The sequence below is a fragment of the Rhinopithecus roxellana genome, chromosome 9 (genome assembly GCF_007565055.1).
Source record: "Rhinopithecus roxellana isolate Shanxi Qingling chromosome 9, ASM756505v1, whole genome shotgun sequence".
In the NCBI taxonomy this organism is placed as follows: Eukaryota; Metazoa; Chordata; class Mammalia; order Primates; family Cercopithecidae; genus Rhinopithecus; species Rhinopithecus roxellana.
The window spans coordinates 20,035,239-20,048,979 of NC_044557.1; the positions used below are offsets into that span (position 1 = coordinate 20,035,239).

The following is a 13,741-nucleotide window of genomic DNA, read 5'->3' on the forward strand; positions in this document are numbered from 1 at the left end:
ACAGATCTATTTGTATATGTGTGTATTATATCTAGTTTATGGCTATAAAGGTTTAAAATACTACAGTGTCCTCTCAAGGTTAAATTAGAAACTGCCTGTCTTTTATTTGTTTCTTACCTTTAATAAAATGTTATCAGTTCCCCCAGATTTCCTGGCACTGTGCTCTTCTTCCACTTGACATAGGCATCTTAGCAACAGCATAGTACCCCAACCTAATGATCCCTGAATGTGTGTATGTGTTTCAAACTCCATTTTTTTATTTTTTTAATTGTAATCTCACAACAGATTACCATTTTTATTTTTATTTTTAATTTCTGAGGTACACATGCAGGATGTGCAGGTTTGCTACATAGGTAAATGTGTGCCATGATGCTTTGCTGCACCTATCAACCCATCATCTGGGTGTTAACCCAGCTATTTTTGCTAATGCTCTCCCTCCCTCTACCCTACCCCCTGCCACGCCCCAGTATGTGTTGTTCACCTCCCTATGTTCATGTGTTCTCATTGTTCAGCTCCCACTTATAAGTGAGAACATGCAGTATTTGGTTTTCTATTCCTGTGTTAGTTTGCTGAGGATCATGGTTTCCAGCTCCATCCATGTCCCTGCAGAGGACTGTTTCTTTTTATGGCTGCATAGTATTCCATGGTGTATATGTACCATGTTTGCTTTATCCAGTCTGTCATTGATGGGCACTTGGGTTAATACCATCCATTTTTCTTTATAAGAAGAAGATCCAAAAACCTCTTGCCATGTTTGGCACATCTCCAAACCAGGTGATATAACTGTTTTTTTGTGTGTGTTTGTTTTTTGTTGTAGATAATCCCACTTTAAAACAAGATATTTAGTTGATTACTTCAGGTATGACTGTCAGGAGCAAATTATCTTTTCCCCGAAGAACAGCCATGGAAAGGGAATCACTGTCAAGAGCTTCAACAACATCAGTTGTAGTAGTAATAGGTTTCCCATTTATCTTGACAATTACATCATGGTCTCTCAATCCAGAGCTGAGAGAGAGAAAAAAAAAGAGAACCATGAAACTACAAGAAGAATTTTACTTATACCCATCTATAATATCTCTGTCTTAATGGCACTATTTTGCTGGCATTAAGCATACAAACCAGAAATAGCCTCAATCCTTCCAAATCGTAAAGCTATTCTAAAACATGCTGCAAAAACGTCCCTAGAGGACAACTGTCCTCTAGACAGTTTACCTTTACCTTTATAAAATTAATTTCCTATCAGAATCATGTGAGAAGTTTACTCCTCCCATTTTTTGGAATTGGTTTGGAAGGGGGAGTTTAGCTTTTAATTTCTATCAGTCCCTGACCTCTGTGAACTTCAAACATACTCCCAGCTTTAGCAGCCAAAGTGAAAAGCCCAAGTGCTATGTTTTCTCCCAGACACTTAAACTCGGCTCAGTTTGATTCTGGCAGCCCACTCACTTGCCCATCTTCCCCCGCCCCCACCCCGCCACCCGGCTCACCAGCTTATGGAGCTGGGAAGGATGCTGAGCTGCATTATAGGAATTCTACTTCCAGTAAATCAAAAACCCGCCAACCTTCTGAGTCTAAATATTTCAAGCTCTGGCTCTAGGCTCCTTTTCCCCAAAGTTGTGACTTTATTGCCTTCAACTTAATTGCTTCACATAGACTATATATTCTAGAAGCAAAAACCAGCTCCAAATACAAAACACTACAATACAGAAATCGCCATGCCAATGATTTCGTAAAAATAGGCTGAAAAAGGAACAGCAAATGACTCCAGGAGACACCATTTGATAGAAATGGGAAGCTCAAGGAAGAATGATAATGTGGTTTGATCAAGATATGTGGAGTTTAAAAAGAAGAAGTTTAATGCAAGAGGATGTGATGAGATGCTTAAATATAAAACTAAAATCAAGAAATAACCTTAGAACAAGGACAGTTTAGGAGGATGACTTAGGATCAGTAAGTACAAAGAAAGAACTTATAGAGAACTTAATTCATACTAGTCCTGTGATTCAGAAAAGAGAAAAAGAAACCCGCAAATTATTACTAATAACCTATGCACCAAATATGAGGAACTGTGGCTCACACAGGACAAATGACCTTTTTCTGTGTCATGCAACTTGTGAGAGGGATTTCATCCTGGGTCTTTCAAACTTGGGAACCCATCTTCTTGCCACTAAATCACTCTGCCTCTCAGAAACAAAAAAGCAACCACCAAAGCACGATAATAGAAGGGTTCAGCCAGGGCCCACATCCCTGTTCTCTGCTCTCTGATTTACTGCGTTCTACAAGTTAATGAACCTCTTTGTACCACAGCTGCTTCCTCTGTAAAATAATACCTATATCATAAAATGTTGGGAGCACAAACAGGTGTATAAAATACTTCAAATAGACCAGGAGCAATGGCTCACACCTGTAATCCCAGCACTTTGGGAGGCCCATGGCGTGTGGATTGCCTGAGGGTAGGAGTTCGAGACCAGCCTGGCCAACATGGTGAAATCTCGTCTCTATTAAAAGTACAATAATTAGCTAGGTGTGTAATCCCAGCTACTTGGGAGACTGAGGCAGAAGAATCGCTTGAACCCAGGAGGTGGAGGTTGCAGTGAGCCGAGATCACGCCATTGCACACCAGCTGGGGCAACAAGAGCAAAACTCAGTCTCAAAAAAAATAAAAATTAAAATTAAACACTTCAAATAGTGCCTGAGATATAGTAAAAGTTTGGTAAGTGCCAGATAATGGTGTAATTATCATTATTATTAGGTATAAGTTGGTGAAAGCCAGAACAGATTTGTTTGAGACAGCCTCTCAGTCTGTTACCCAGGCTGGAGTATAGTGGTGCAATCATGGCTCACTGCAGCCTCAAACTCCTGGGCTCACATGATCCTCCTGCCTCAGCCTCCCAAGTATTTGGGACTATAGGCACCTGCCACCACACCCAGCTGATTTTGTTTATTTTGTTTATTTATTTTTAGAAACTATGTTGCTCAGGCTGGTCTCGAACTCCCGGTTTCAAATGATCCTCCCACATCATGGTATGAGCCACCATGCCCAGTCCTGATTTCTGTTCATCAGCAACTTCCGGCACTAATTTTCACATTTTAACATACATATGAATCACCTGGGCATCTTGTCAAACATGCAGATTCCGATTCAGTGGATCAAAGGTGGGACCTATGATTCTGCCTTTCCAACAAGCCCTGCTGAGCTAATGACGCTGGTCTGCAGACCACATTCTGAGTAGCAAGGACTTAGCCGAAAGAAATAGCTTTGGTCTTGAACCAGAACTTAAAAATAAGGAGGTGGGGGAAGAGTGGAGCAGAGCAGGAATGAGAAAAGCCCAGAAAACCCAGGGACAAGCCAAATTTAGTAACATGAGACCTATGACTGCTATGCTGAACAGTGCCCTCTGATTTCACTAGAGGGAAAGCCCCAGTGAAAGTGGTGCCATAATCTAAACAGATTACTGAGCTCTTGAAAAATAAAAACAATGAGAAGGGATAATAAAGAAGTACAGACCAGGTGTGGTGGCTCCCCAGCATTTTGGGAGGCCAAGACAGGCGGATCACAAGGTCAAAAGATCCAGACCATCCTGGCCAACACAGTGAAAACCCGTCTCTACTAAAAACACAAAAATTAGCTAGGTGTGGTGGCGCGCGCCTGTAGTCCCAGCTACTTGGGAGGCTGAGGCAGGAGAATCGCTTGAACCCAGGAGGCAGAGGTTGCAGTGAGCCGAGATGGTGTCATTGCACTCCAGCATGGGGACAGAGCGAGACTCTGTCTCAAAGAAAGAAAAAAAAAAAAGATGCTTTTGGTGTAATTATTTTCCCTTCATTTGGACTTACTTTGCTTATGGAATAAATCACAGATACTCTGTTCCTTGCCAGGAACTCTCATAGAAGTCTTCTTAGACTATAGAGAACCACCTCCCTCCCAAAATACTCCCTCCCAAAAGCCTTTATAAGTACCCAAGTCTAAATCAGCACTGTCCTATAGACAACAGTGCAAGCCACATATGTAATTTTAAATTTTCATGTAGCCACATTTTAAAAAATTTTTAAACAGATGAATTTAATTTACTAATATATCTTATTTAACACAATACATCCAAAATATTATCATTGTAACGTGATATTTTTAAAATAGTTATTTTACACTCTGTTTCCTATGTCTTTGAAATCCACTTGAAATAACACACACCCCAATATACTACTACACAATGACGATATCTTTTTTTTTTTTTTTTTTTTTTTTGAGGCAGAGTCTTGTGCTGTTGCCCAGAGTGGAGTACAGTGGTGTGATCTCAGCTCACTGCAACCTCTGCCTCCCATGTCCAAGCGATTCTTCTGCCTCAGCCTCCCAAGTAGCTGCAATTACAGGCGCACCCACTAATTTTTGTATTTTTAGTAGAGACAGGGTTTCACTATGTTGGCCAGGCTGATCTCAAACTCCTGACCTCAGGTGATCCGCCTACCTTGGCCTCCCAAAGTGTTGGGATTACAGGCGTGAGCCACTGCGCCTGGCCTGGGTTTTTTAATTTAAATTAAACTTAATTTAATTCAAAATTCAGTTCCTCAGTCACACCAGCCACATTTCATGTGTTCAGTACATGTAGGTAGTGGCCACTGTATTGGACAGATCAAGTCTGGATCCCCCATGTGTTTTACCATGGCACACATCTAGTAAAAGCAAAGGTAGATGACAAAGGCCTTCACTTCACTTACCTTTGAGCAGCTGTTCCTTCCACCACTTTACATACATAAACCCCAGAACTCACATCGGGGAAATCTGGATAATACATTTTCAATTCTTTACTAAGGCTAAGAGAAGTGAGAAGATTAGGAAACAATGAATTAGTCTTCTGAGCCCTGGTAAAAGCCTGAGACTCTTAGTAGGTACTCTGTTCTGCTCTAGGCTCACAAAGGCCAAGGAAGATTCCATCAAGCTAATCACAGTCATTCTCTCGGTTCGTGCTGAGCCTCTATCCCAAAGCCTAGAACCACTGGACATTATAAAACACAGCCACAATGAAATAAACTATGTCTAGTTAGTGCTGATGCAGGCAGAGGCAGATACATACGCTGAGACAGATAGGGCCTAGGGTCACAAGAGTACCTGGCTGTGGTCCAAGTGGCTCAGCTTTTCTGTTAAGACTGTGCAGCTATGGTTTTTGCCTCTGAAAAACAACCCAGACATATTCAAACATGTGCTTACGGCATAGTGAGGGACAGCATTTGCAGACCCAGATATTTCTTATTTGAAAACGCCATTCCTGGAAAGGAAAGTTAGGATGTGTTACAACAAAACCTCTTTCCTGTTAGCACAGCTTAAAAGACACCCATGTCCCAGGATCTCTTTGCCATCATAGCTGTCCTTTCAGGTTACCTGGATGAAACACAGGCTTCAGAGAACCTTTGTCATTAGCACTTACACTCCTCCCACCCACCTCCTGCCTCCAGCCCCTGGGTTTCATTTCCACATTTGCTCAATCCAAATATTTCTGGGTACAACTCATGCTTGGTTTGTGCCTAGTCCGCCAAACAGTGCTGTTCAAATCACCATTATAGGAGCTGCATACAAGTGAGTGACCCAGTAGTCACTGGCTGTCTCCGGGCCAGGCGTGGTGGTTCACACCTGTAATCCCAGCACTTTGGGAGGCCGAGGCAGGCGGATCACTGGAGGTCAGGAGTTCAAGACCAGCTTGGCCAACATAGTGAAACCCCATCTCTACTAAAAATACAAAAATTAGCTGGGTGTGGCAGTGGGTGCCTGTAGTCCCAGCTACTTGGGAGGCTGAGGCAGGAGAATCGCTTGAACCCAAGAGGCAGAGGTTGCAGTAAACCAAGATCACACCACTGCACTCCAACCTGGATGATGAGCAAAATTCTGTCTCAAACACAAAAACAAAAAAATTGCTGTCACCACAAAAGATTGAATGTTCCTGAAAAGCACGAGGAAACAAACAAAATCCCAACTTCCTTTACCTGTCAACTGGCGCTCATGGTATTCTTCCAAGAACTGCCTAACTCGATCTGAAGGAATTGCAAAGGAGATTCCTTTAGTCACTGTCAATGAATTGACACCAACCACATCACCATCCTGGCAAGGGAGGGGACATCATTCAGTCATGAAGTTTTGCAGACTGACGAGTGCAAGACCAGAACATGCAGAGGAAGGTGTGAAGCTAGTTACTTAGGGTAAGAAAACCCGGGCCGAGACGAACTTTGTACTTCTTCAAAAGAGAGCAACGGCTGTTCCTTTATAGGGCAAAGGGCAACTGCACACGCACAGAAGTTACCTTCTTTTCATGGCCAAAGGATCAAGGATGCTGAGGATTTTTTAAAATCTTGAGCTCATGGCCGGGCACAGTGGCTCACGCCTGCAATCCCAGCACTTTGGGAGGCCAAGGCGGGCAGATCATGAGATCAGGACATCGAGACCATCCTGGCTAACACGTTGTAACCCCGTCTCTACCAAAAATATAAAAAATTAGCCAGGCATGGTGGCAGGTGCCTGTAGTCCCAGTTATTTGGGAGGCTGAGGCAGGAAAACAGCGTGAACCCAGGAGGCGGAGCTTGCAGTGAGCCAAGATCGCGCCACTACACTCCAGCCCGGGTGACAGAGCAAGACTCCATCCCCCCCAAAAAAAAAAAAATTCTTGTGCTCATTTTTTTCATTTAGTAAGTTACATTGACTTTAAAAGTGAGCCACAGTTTGTGTTTGGACAAAGGTAGAAGGACAAGGAGCATTTGCCTTTTTATTATTTAACCAAAACTAAAAATAAACATGGAAAAGGTAAAAAGCTGTGGGACTGTCAGCAACACTGCATTGAAACTATTCAGAAGAATTAGCAAAATTGACCTTAGGGATCAAAGCTTTGCTAAGCTAAAGGTAGGAGGTAGAAAATATTTTCCTCTTTATGCACCTCATCTTCCTTTAGCCTTTTAGGTAATGGGAAAGGATAGAAAAGAGATTTCTTTTTTCTTTTCTTTTTTCTTTTTTTCTTTTTGAGATGGAGTCTCGCTGTGTTGCCCAAGCTGTGTTGCATTGGTGCAATCTTGGCTCATTGCAACCTCTGCCTCCTGGGTTCAAGCAATTCTCCTGCCTCAGCCTCCCAAGTAGCTGGGATTACAGGCGCATGCCACCATGCCCAGCTAATTTTTTTTTTTTTTTTTTTTTTTTTTTTTTTGTATTTTAGGTAGAGATGGGTTTTCACCATGTTGGACAGGCTGGTTTTGAATTCCTGACCTCAGGTGATCCACCCGCTTCGGCCTCCCAAAGTGCTAGGATTACAGCAGTGAGCCACTGTACCCAGCCAGAAAAGAGATTTCTGATTGTGTTAAACTACAGATTGTAATTCAGTAGGTCTGGGGTATGGCCTGAAATTCTGCATTTCATCCATGCTTTAGTAAACTCATTGTCTAACGGAGAAGGCAGGAACAAAACAAACAAAAATGACATGCAATGCTATGAGTGAAAAAAAAATCATTTTGCATAAAATTCATTCTAAAAGCAAATGTAATATTTAAACAGGAACCAAAAGCAATCAGTGCAAAGGGACTCAGAAAGGATGATCACATGTTATATGTCAAACAGCACTGCACTCTTTTAGGTTTTCACATGTATTTGAGCAACTAGAAAACCTAGCATTTCCACTAGAGACATGGAATACAATTTAAGAATACATAACACAGCAATGTATTTGGGAGGCCAAGGCAGACAGCTCACTTAAAGTCAGGAGTGCTGGTTGTGGCTTTTCTCTCATCTATAAGCAGGTCAAGAGGTCAAGACTAAAAACCTGGGCAGATGACATTATGTAATTAGCATTTTTAAATGAGAGATAGTTCTTCATATGCAGCATCGGGGGTCTTCAAGGATCTACATTTCAGAGCAAAGCTGGTCATTCGGCATAAATCTGGGTTTAATATCCAGGGCTTTTGGCACAGTGTGGTGGCTCATGCCTATAATCCTAACATCTTGGGAGGCCGAGGCAGGAGGATCACTTGAACTCAGGGGTTCGAGACCAGCCTGGGCAACATAGTGAGACATCGTCTCTATTTATTAAATAAATAAATAAATAAAATCCAGGGCTTTTGGTAACTAGCCAATGAAAACAGAAAGCACGGGGAAGAGAGAAATTTCAAAGGAAGCCAGAGCTAGAACCCCAGTGTTCTCAGTGGGATGAGAGCACACACCAGGATAACAAGCTTGAATTTTTTCTAACTATTGATTTAAGGTCCGAGAACAGAAAAGCACCATTCCACAGCTCTCTACATAAGAGTGGCACCCAAATCAGCATCATGGAAAATGTAAAGTCCTTTTCTGTTTTTGTTTTTGTAGATACAGTGTCTTGCTGTGTTGCCCAGGCTAGTCTCAAACTCCGGGCCCCAAGCAATCATCCCAGATGTGCTGGAATTACAGGCTTGAGCCACCACCCCTGACCTGGAATTAATAAAGTCTTTGAAAGTTAAGAGGAAACATGAAGCAACAAGGAGAGTGATCACTTACCAAGTTCACCAGAGGACCACCAGAATTCCCAGGCTAAAAGCGGAATTTGAAAAAGACATCAGTGAAGCCAATGAATACATGCCCCCTTGTCCTTTACACATAGCTCCCAAAACAGTTTACCAAAAGCAGCCCACTCTAGTAAGCTCCTATTCCCCTCAGGCCAGCAAAATTGTGCCCCTATCATCACCAATACCAAAGTAAGTGTAGGTAAAGAACTATAGCAGTGGGACCACCACCTTCTTTTTTTTTTTTTTTTTTTTTTTTTTTTGAGATGGAGTCTTACTCTGTTGCCCAGGCTGGAATGCAATGGCACAATCTCGACTCACTGCAACCTCTGCCTCCCGGTTCAAGTGATTCTCCTGCCTCAGCCTGTTGAGTAGGTGGGATTACAGGTACCCGCCACCATGCCCGGCTAATTTTTGTATTTTTAGTAGAGACGGGGTTTCACCATGTTGGCCAGACTGGTCTCGAACTCCTGACCTCGTGATCTGCCCACCTTGGCCTCCCAAAGTGCTACGATTACAGGCGTGAGCCACCATGCCCGGTCAAGGGACCACCACCTTCTTATAGGAAGGGTGACTTCCACAACAGACCACCCAATAGCATGGATGCCAGCTATCCCATTGAACAGGACAGATCTTAACAAAGTGGCATTCCATTCCTCCCACAGCAATTTAACCAAACCTGGACATTCCCAAAAGGCCAAAGTTCACTCTGACATATTCTTCTCACTGAACTGCCAATATCGTGTGATCCGAGGGTAGGCCTCCTGTGTCAGCAATCCCCAAACTTTTTGGCACAGGGATTGGCTTTGTGGAAGACAATTCTTCCACAAAGAGGGGTGGTTTGGGATGACACTGCTCCACCTCAGATCATCAGGCATGAGTTAGATTCTCATAAGGAACATGCAACCTAGATCCCTTGCATGTGCAGTTCACAATGGGTTTGCACTCCTATGAGAATCTAATGCTGCCGCTGATCTGACAGGAGGTGGAACTCGGGCAGTCATTCTCACTCGCCCAGTGGCTCACCGCCTGCTGTGCGGCCCAGTTCCTAACAGGCCATGGACCTGTACTGGTCCACAGCCCACGGGTTGGGCACCTCTGTCCTAAGTGACTTACATTAATTGCAGCATCAATCTGGACGTAGTCTATATCTGAATCCTTCATCCCCAGTTCTTTGCCCTTTCGCTGTTTGGTGCTGACAATTCCTGCAGTAGCTGTGTTCTGCAGAGAAACTGGGCTGCCCAGAGCCACCACAAACTCTCCGGCCCGAAGGTCAGATGATCTTCCCAGCATCAGCACAGGAAGGTCAGCCTGCACGTGCCCAAAGAGGCATGAGGATGACAGAAAGGGTAAAGAACAAATCAAGATCAGAATTGACCAATGTGTGTGTCTAACACATATATGATGCTGTCTCTATCACCTTGGCCCTTATCACCTGAGAAGCACCCACTCACACAGCCTCTATGACTGCCTTCTACTTCTTCCTCAAAGTCCAACTACCATGGAGCTCTCAATTGTTAAGATGACTAGGATCATTTCTAAGATCTAAAACAATTAATTTGTAGAAATTACTATTACTAAACAGCCAGTGAAGTCACTGATGAACATAAACTGACATTAGCAATTTACACAGCACCATTCCAGCTCGAAGCTTAACAGTCAAAGTGAATAAGCCACAAACAGAAAGAAGATCACCCAGGGTGACACTTCTCACACTGTAATGTGCGTGCAAATCACCTCGGGATGTTATGTTAATGCAGATTCTGAGTCAGCACATCTATCTGGGTAAAGGCTGAGACTGAATTTCTAAAAAGCTCTCAAACACCGTGTCAATATATCTGATGTGCACACCATGAATACTATGTGTAGTAAGGACTTCAAAGTATTCCTTAGCAACTTTGAGTCCATTGCAGTAATTTCTGATATCCTAAGACAAATAGAGGAATAATTTTCCCTGAAGCAGGGTTCGTTGAAGAAGGAGTTGAAGGAGGGGAAAAAAAAAAAAAAAAAAAAAGACTGCTTGATAGTTAATAGAAACAGTTAGAGGCCAAGCACAGTGGCTCACACTTGTAATCCTAGCACTTTGGGAGGCCAAGGCAGGCAGATCACTTGAGGTCAGGAGTTTGAGACCAGCCTGACCAACATGGTAAAACCCAGTCTCTACTAAAAGTATAAAAATTAGCCGGGCATGGTGGCAGGCACCTGTAATCCCAGCTATTCAGGAGACTGAGGCAGGAGAATCGCTTGAACCCAGGAGGCAGAGGTTGCAGTGAGCTGAGACTGAGCCACTGCACTCCAGCGTGGGTGACAGAGGGAGACTGTTTCAAAAAGAAAGAAGAAAGAAAAGAAAAGAGAAAAGGAGAAAAGAAAAGGTAAGGGATATACAGAAAGGCATTGAAGCAAATAAGAAGGAGTAAAGAACAGAAAAAAACCAGAGAAAAGCATATATTTGACAGAAAAGATGTGGTGTGAGAGTGTAGTGGGGCAGAAAATATCAGCAAATAGATAAAAATCCCCAAATATGCAGACTCTGACTCAGCCCTGAAATACTCACATTCGGTTCAATCTTAATCACTGCAAGATCCAATTTAAGGTCAATATCCTTGACAACGGCTTCATAACGGGCCCCATTCTGGAGCACCACCTCAATCCACTGCTGGTTCCTGACAACGTGGGCATTGGTAATAATGAGCCCATCCTCAGACACTATGAACCCAGAGCCACTGTACACAGGAACAGGCATGCTGCCGTGAAGTAACCTGTCTCCACAAGACAATAGTACAGACAGAGGGCAAGAAAGTTAGGGGATACAGCCGTATCATCTGAGAGTCACGGGAACCTCACTCTTATTAAACATACCTCCATCACAGTTTTCTTTTCTTTATTTCTTTTTTCTTTTTTTCTTTTTTCTTTTTTTGAGACAGAATCTCACTCTGTTGCCCAGGCTGGAGTGCAGTGGCACAATCTCGGCTCACTGCAACCACCTCCCGGGTTCAAGCAATTTTCCTGCCTCAGCCTCCCAAGTAGCTAAGATTACAGGCATGCACCACCATGCCTGACTAAGTTTTGTATTTTTCGTAGAGATGGGGTTTCACCATGTTGGCCAGGCTGGTCTCGGACGCCTGACCTCAGGTGATACACACGCCTCGGCCTCCCAAAGTGCTGGAATTACAGGCGTGAGCCACCATGCCCAGACTTCCATCACAGTTTTCTCAGACATTTCACTTTTCCCTGGCTATGCGTAAATTTTCTCCATGTATCAATGGACTTGGCACGCACAGGGCCCCAGCCATCTCTTGTGAGCATGGTTGAGAGCTGGCTCTAGCTCTCCTTTTCCAGGGACACTGCCTCTTCAGAGTTGGTTAGTGTAGCAGCCCATGGGTTCTCTGCTGCGAAAAGGCTGAACCCAATCCACATACTAGAGGCAAAAGTGAGCCTCGTACCACAGTATCAAGGACCAGGTAGGAGAGAATCAAAGGGCTCTGACTCTGGCTTAGTTTCTGCCACCAACTGGCCTCGTAACATAGGACAAATTAACCCTGCTCTCTGGGTCTGGATTTCCTTGCATCCAAAGTGGGGGCTGAGCAAGATCACAACCAAAATGCCTACTAAGCTGGATGTGGTGGCTCACACCCATAATCCCAGCACCTTGAGAGGCTAAGGTGGCAGATCGTTTGGGTCCAAGAGTTCAAGACCAGCCTGGGCAATATAAAAATACCTTGTCTCTCCAAAAAATACAAATATTAGCTGGGTGTGGTGGCACCTGCCTATAGTCCCAGTTACTCCAGAGGCTGAGGTGGGAGGATTACTTGAGCCTGGTAGATGGAGCTGCAGTGAGCTATGATCTGTCATTGCATTTCAGCCTTGGCAACAGAGCAAGACCTCGTCTCAAAAAAAGAAAAGAAAATGCCTACTAGCTCTTACATCTGACCTTAAATTTTGTCTGTGGCAGGAGGGGGAAAAGCACCAGCCACCTAAGTAGGCAGGGGGAGCTCGGATTTGGAAGTCATCCTTGTGCCTCTGCTCTTTGGTTAAATGACCTTGAACAGGTTATTCAACCTCTTTACGTCTCAGTTTCCTCACTGGTTTTTTAGGATTAAATGACGCTTGCGAAGGGTCTGGAGTAGGTAGGCACGCAGAAACCATTAGCTAGGACAGTGGAGGTCTTCCTCCTCCTCCTTTACCTGCCCCACAGTTGGATGTGAACCACCGACGGCGCCACCTTCTCCACCACCGCGGCGATGAAGTTGTAATTCCTCCTGAGCGGGCCTGCCCTTCTGCTCCCTATGAAGAAATACTGGGTCAAGAGTACGCCTCGAGCGAACCAGACCTGCTATCCTAGTTGGAAAAATGTTAAAGGCAAGTCAGTGTACAAAAGGTGCATGGTGAGGGAGAATCCACGTAGCAGCCGGTAAAGAGCCCCTGTTACGGAGGAAAGGAAATCAGGAACAGAGAGGGGTCGAATCCAGGAGGCAAATGATGCAGGAGGACCCTGCGCGAACTGTGCGGTCTCCGTGAGGTCTTGTTCCTTTACGCTCCTCCAGAGTTAGAAAGTGTCCCCAGGGCGCGCGCCCCCCGCGGCTCACCTGTATCCCTGCAGTTCCCCCACTGCACAGGCACGGCCGGCATATTGCCCAGGCGGCGCGCGGCACGGTTTTCGGCCCGGAGCGCACACAGGCTGGGGTACGTGCGCCTGTCGCTGCCGCACACGGCCCCTCCCTTGGTCGGGCAACCGCAGGTGCTGGGGAGCCCGGGGCGCAGCGGCTCGAGGCACTGCAGCCCCGGGGCGCACGGCTGTCCCTGCGCCCCGCCGCAGACTTGACCCTCGGCCGCCGGGCAGACGCGGCAACAGCGGCACAGGTCGAGCACCGGCGTGGTCCCCAGCGCGCAGGTGGGCAGCGCGGGGCAGCGCGTGGGCTGGCAGACCGCGGGGCAGGCCAGCTGGGTATGTAGTCTCTCAGCCCCGGCCCAGAGGACCGGCACCAGGAGCAACAGCAGCCCCGGCAAGAGGCATAGTCCCAGCCCTGCGGGCCGCAGCTGAGGTCTAATCATCCTGCTCCTTCCTTCCTCGCTTCCACTCTTCAGTGACTTCACTCTGGACCTGCAAACGCTCCTAAATGAGACACTTTCTCCCGGCCATGGCGCCGCCTCCGCCGGCCCCCAAACTTTAAGGGTCAGAGCATACCTCTCCACACACACACCCGTACATCCCCTACCACCCGCCCCCGTCCGGTCCGCGCCC

The 13,741-nt window shown here is 45.4% G+C and overlaps 1 protein-coding gene across 1 annotated transcript; it reads right to left on the reverse strand.

Moving 5' to 3' along the window:
* Nucleotides 1-292: 292 nt before the first annotated feature.
* Nucleotides 293-13,632, reverse strand: HTRA4 (HtrA serine peptidase 4). Its single transcript, XM_010385252.2, has 9 exons — nucleotides 13,086-13,632; nucleotides 12,684-12,783; nucleotides 11,054-11,258; nucleotides 9,616-9,810; nucleotides 8,495-8,527; nucleotides 5,971-6,085; nucleotides 5,201-5,258; nucleotides 4,711-4,806; nucleotides 293-1,005 (listed from the first exon to the last, which is right to left on the reverse strand). The coding sequence occupies exons 1-9, from the start codon at nucleotides 13,549-13,551 to the stop codon at nucleotides 843-845; spliced, it is 1,431 nt and encodes a 476-aa protein (XP_010383554.1). The 5' UTR covers nucleotides 13,552-13,632; the 3' UTR covers nucleotides 293-842.
* Between the last annotated feature and the right edge of the window lie 109 nt (nucleotides 13,633-13,741).

Coding starts and splice junctions, on each gene's coding strand:
- HTRA4 (XM_010385252.2), bottom strand. CDS start 13,551: ATGATTAGACCTCAGCTGCGGCCCGCAGGGCTGGGACTATGCCTCTTG. Junction 5,259..5,970: donor CCATGAGCGCCAGTTGACAG/GTAAAGGAAGTT, acceptor TTTCCTTTCCAG/GAATGGCGTTTTCAAATAAG. Junction 4,807..5,200: donor ATGCTGTCCCTCACTATGCC/GTAAGCACATGT, acceptor CACTTCTCTTAG/CCTTAGTAAAGAATTGAAAA.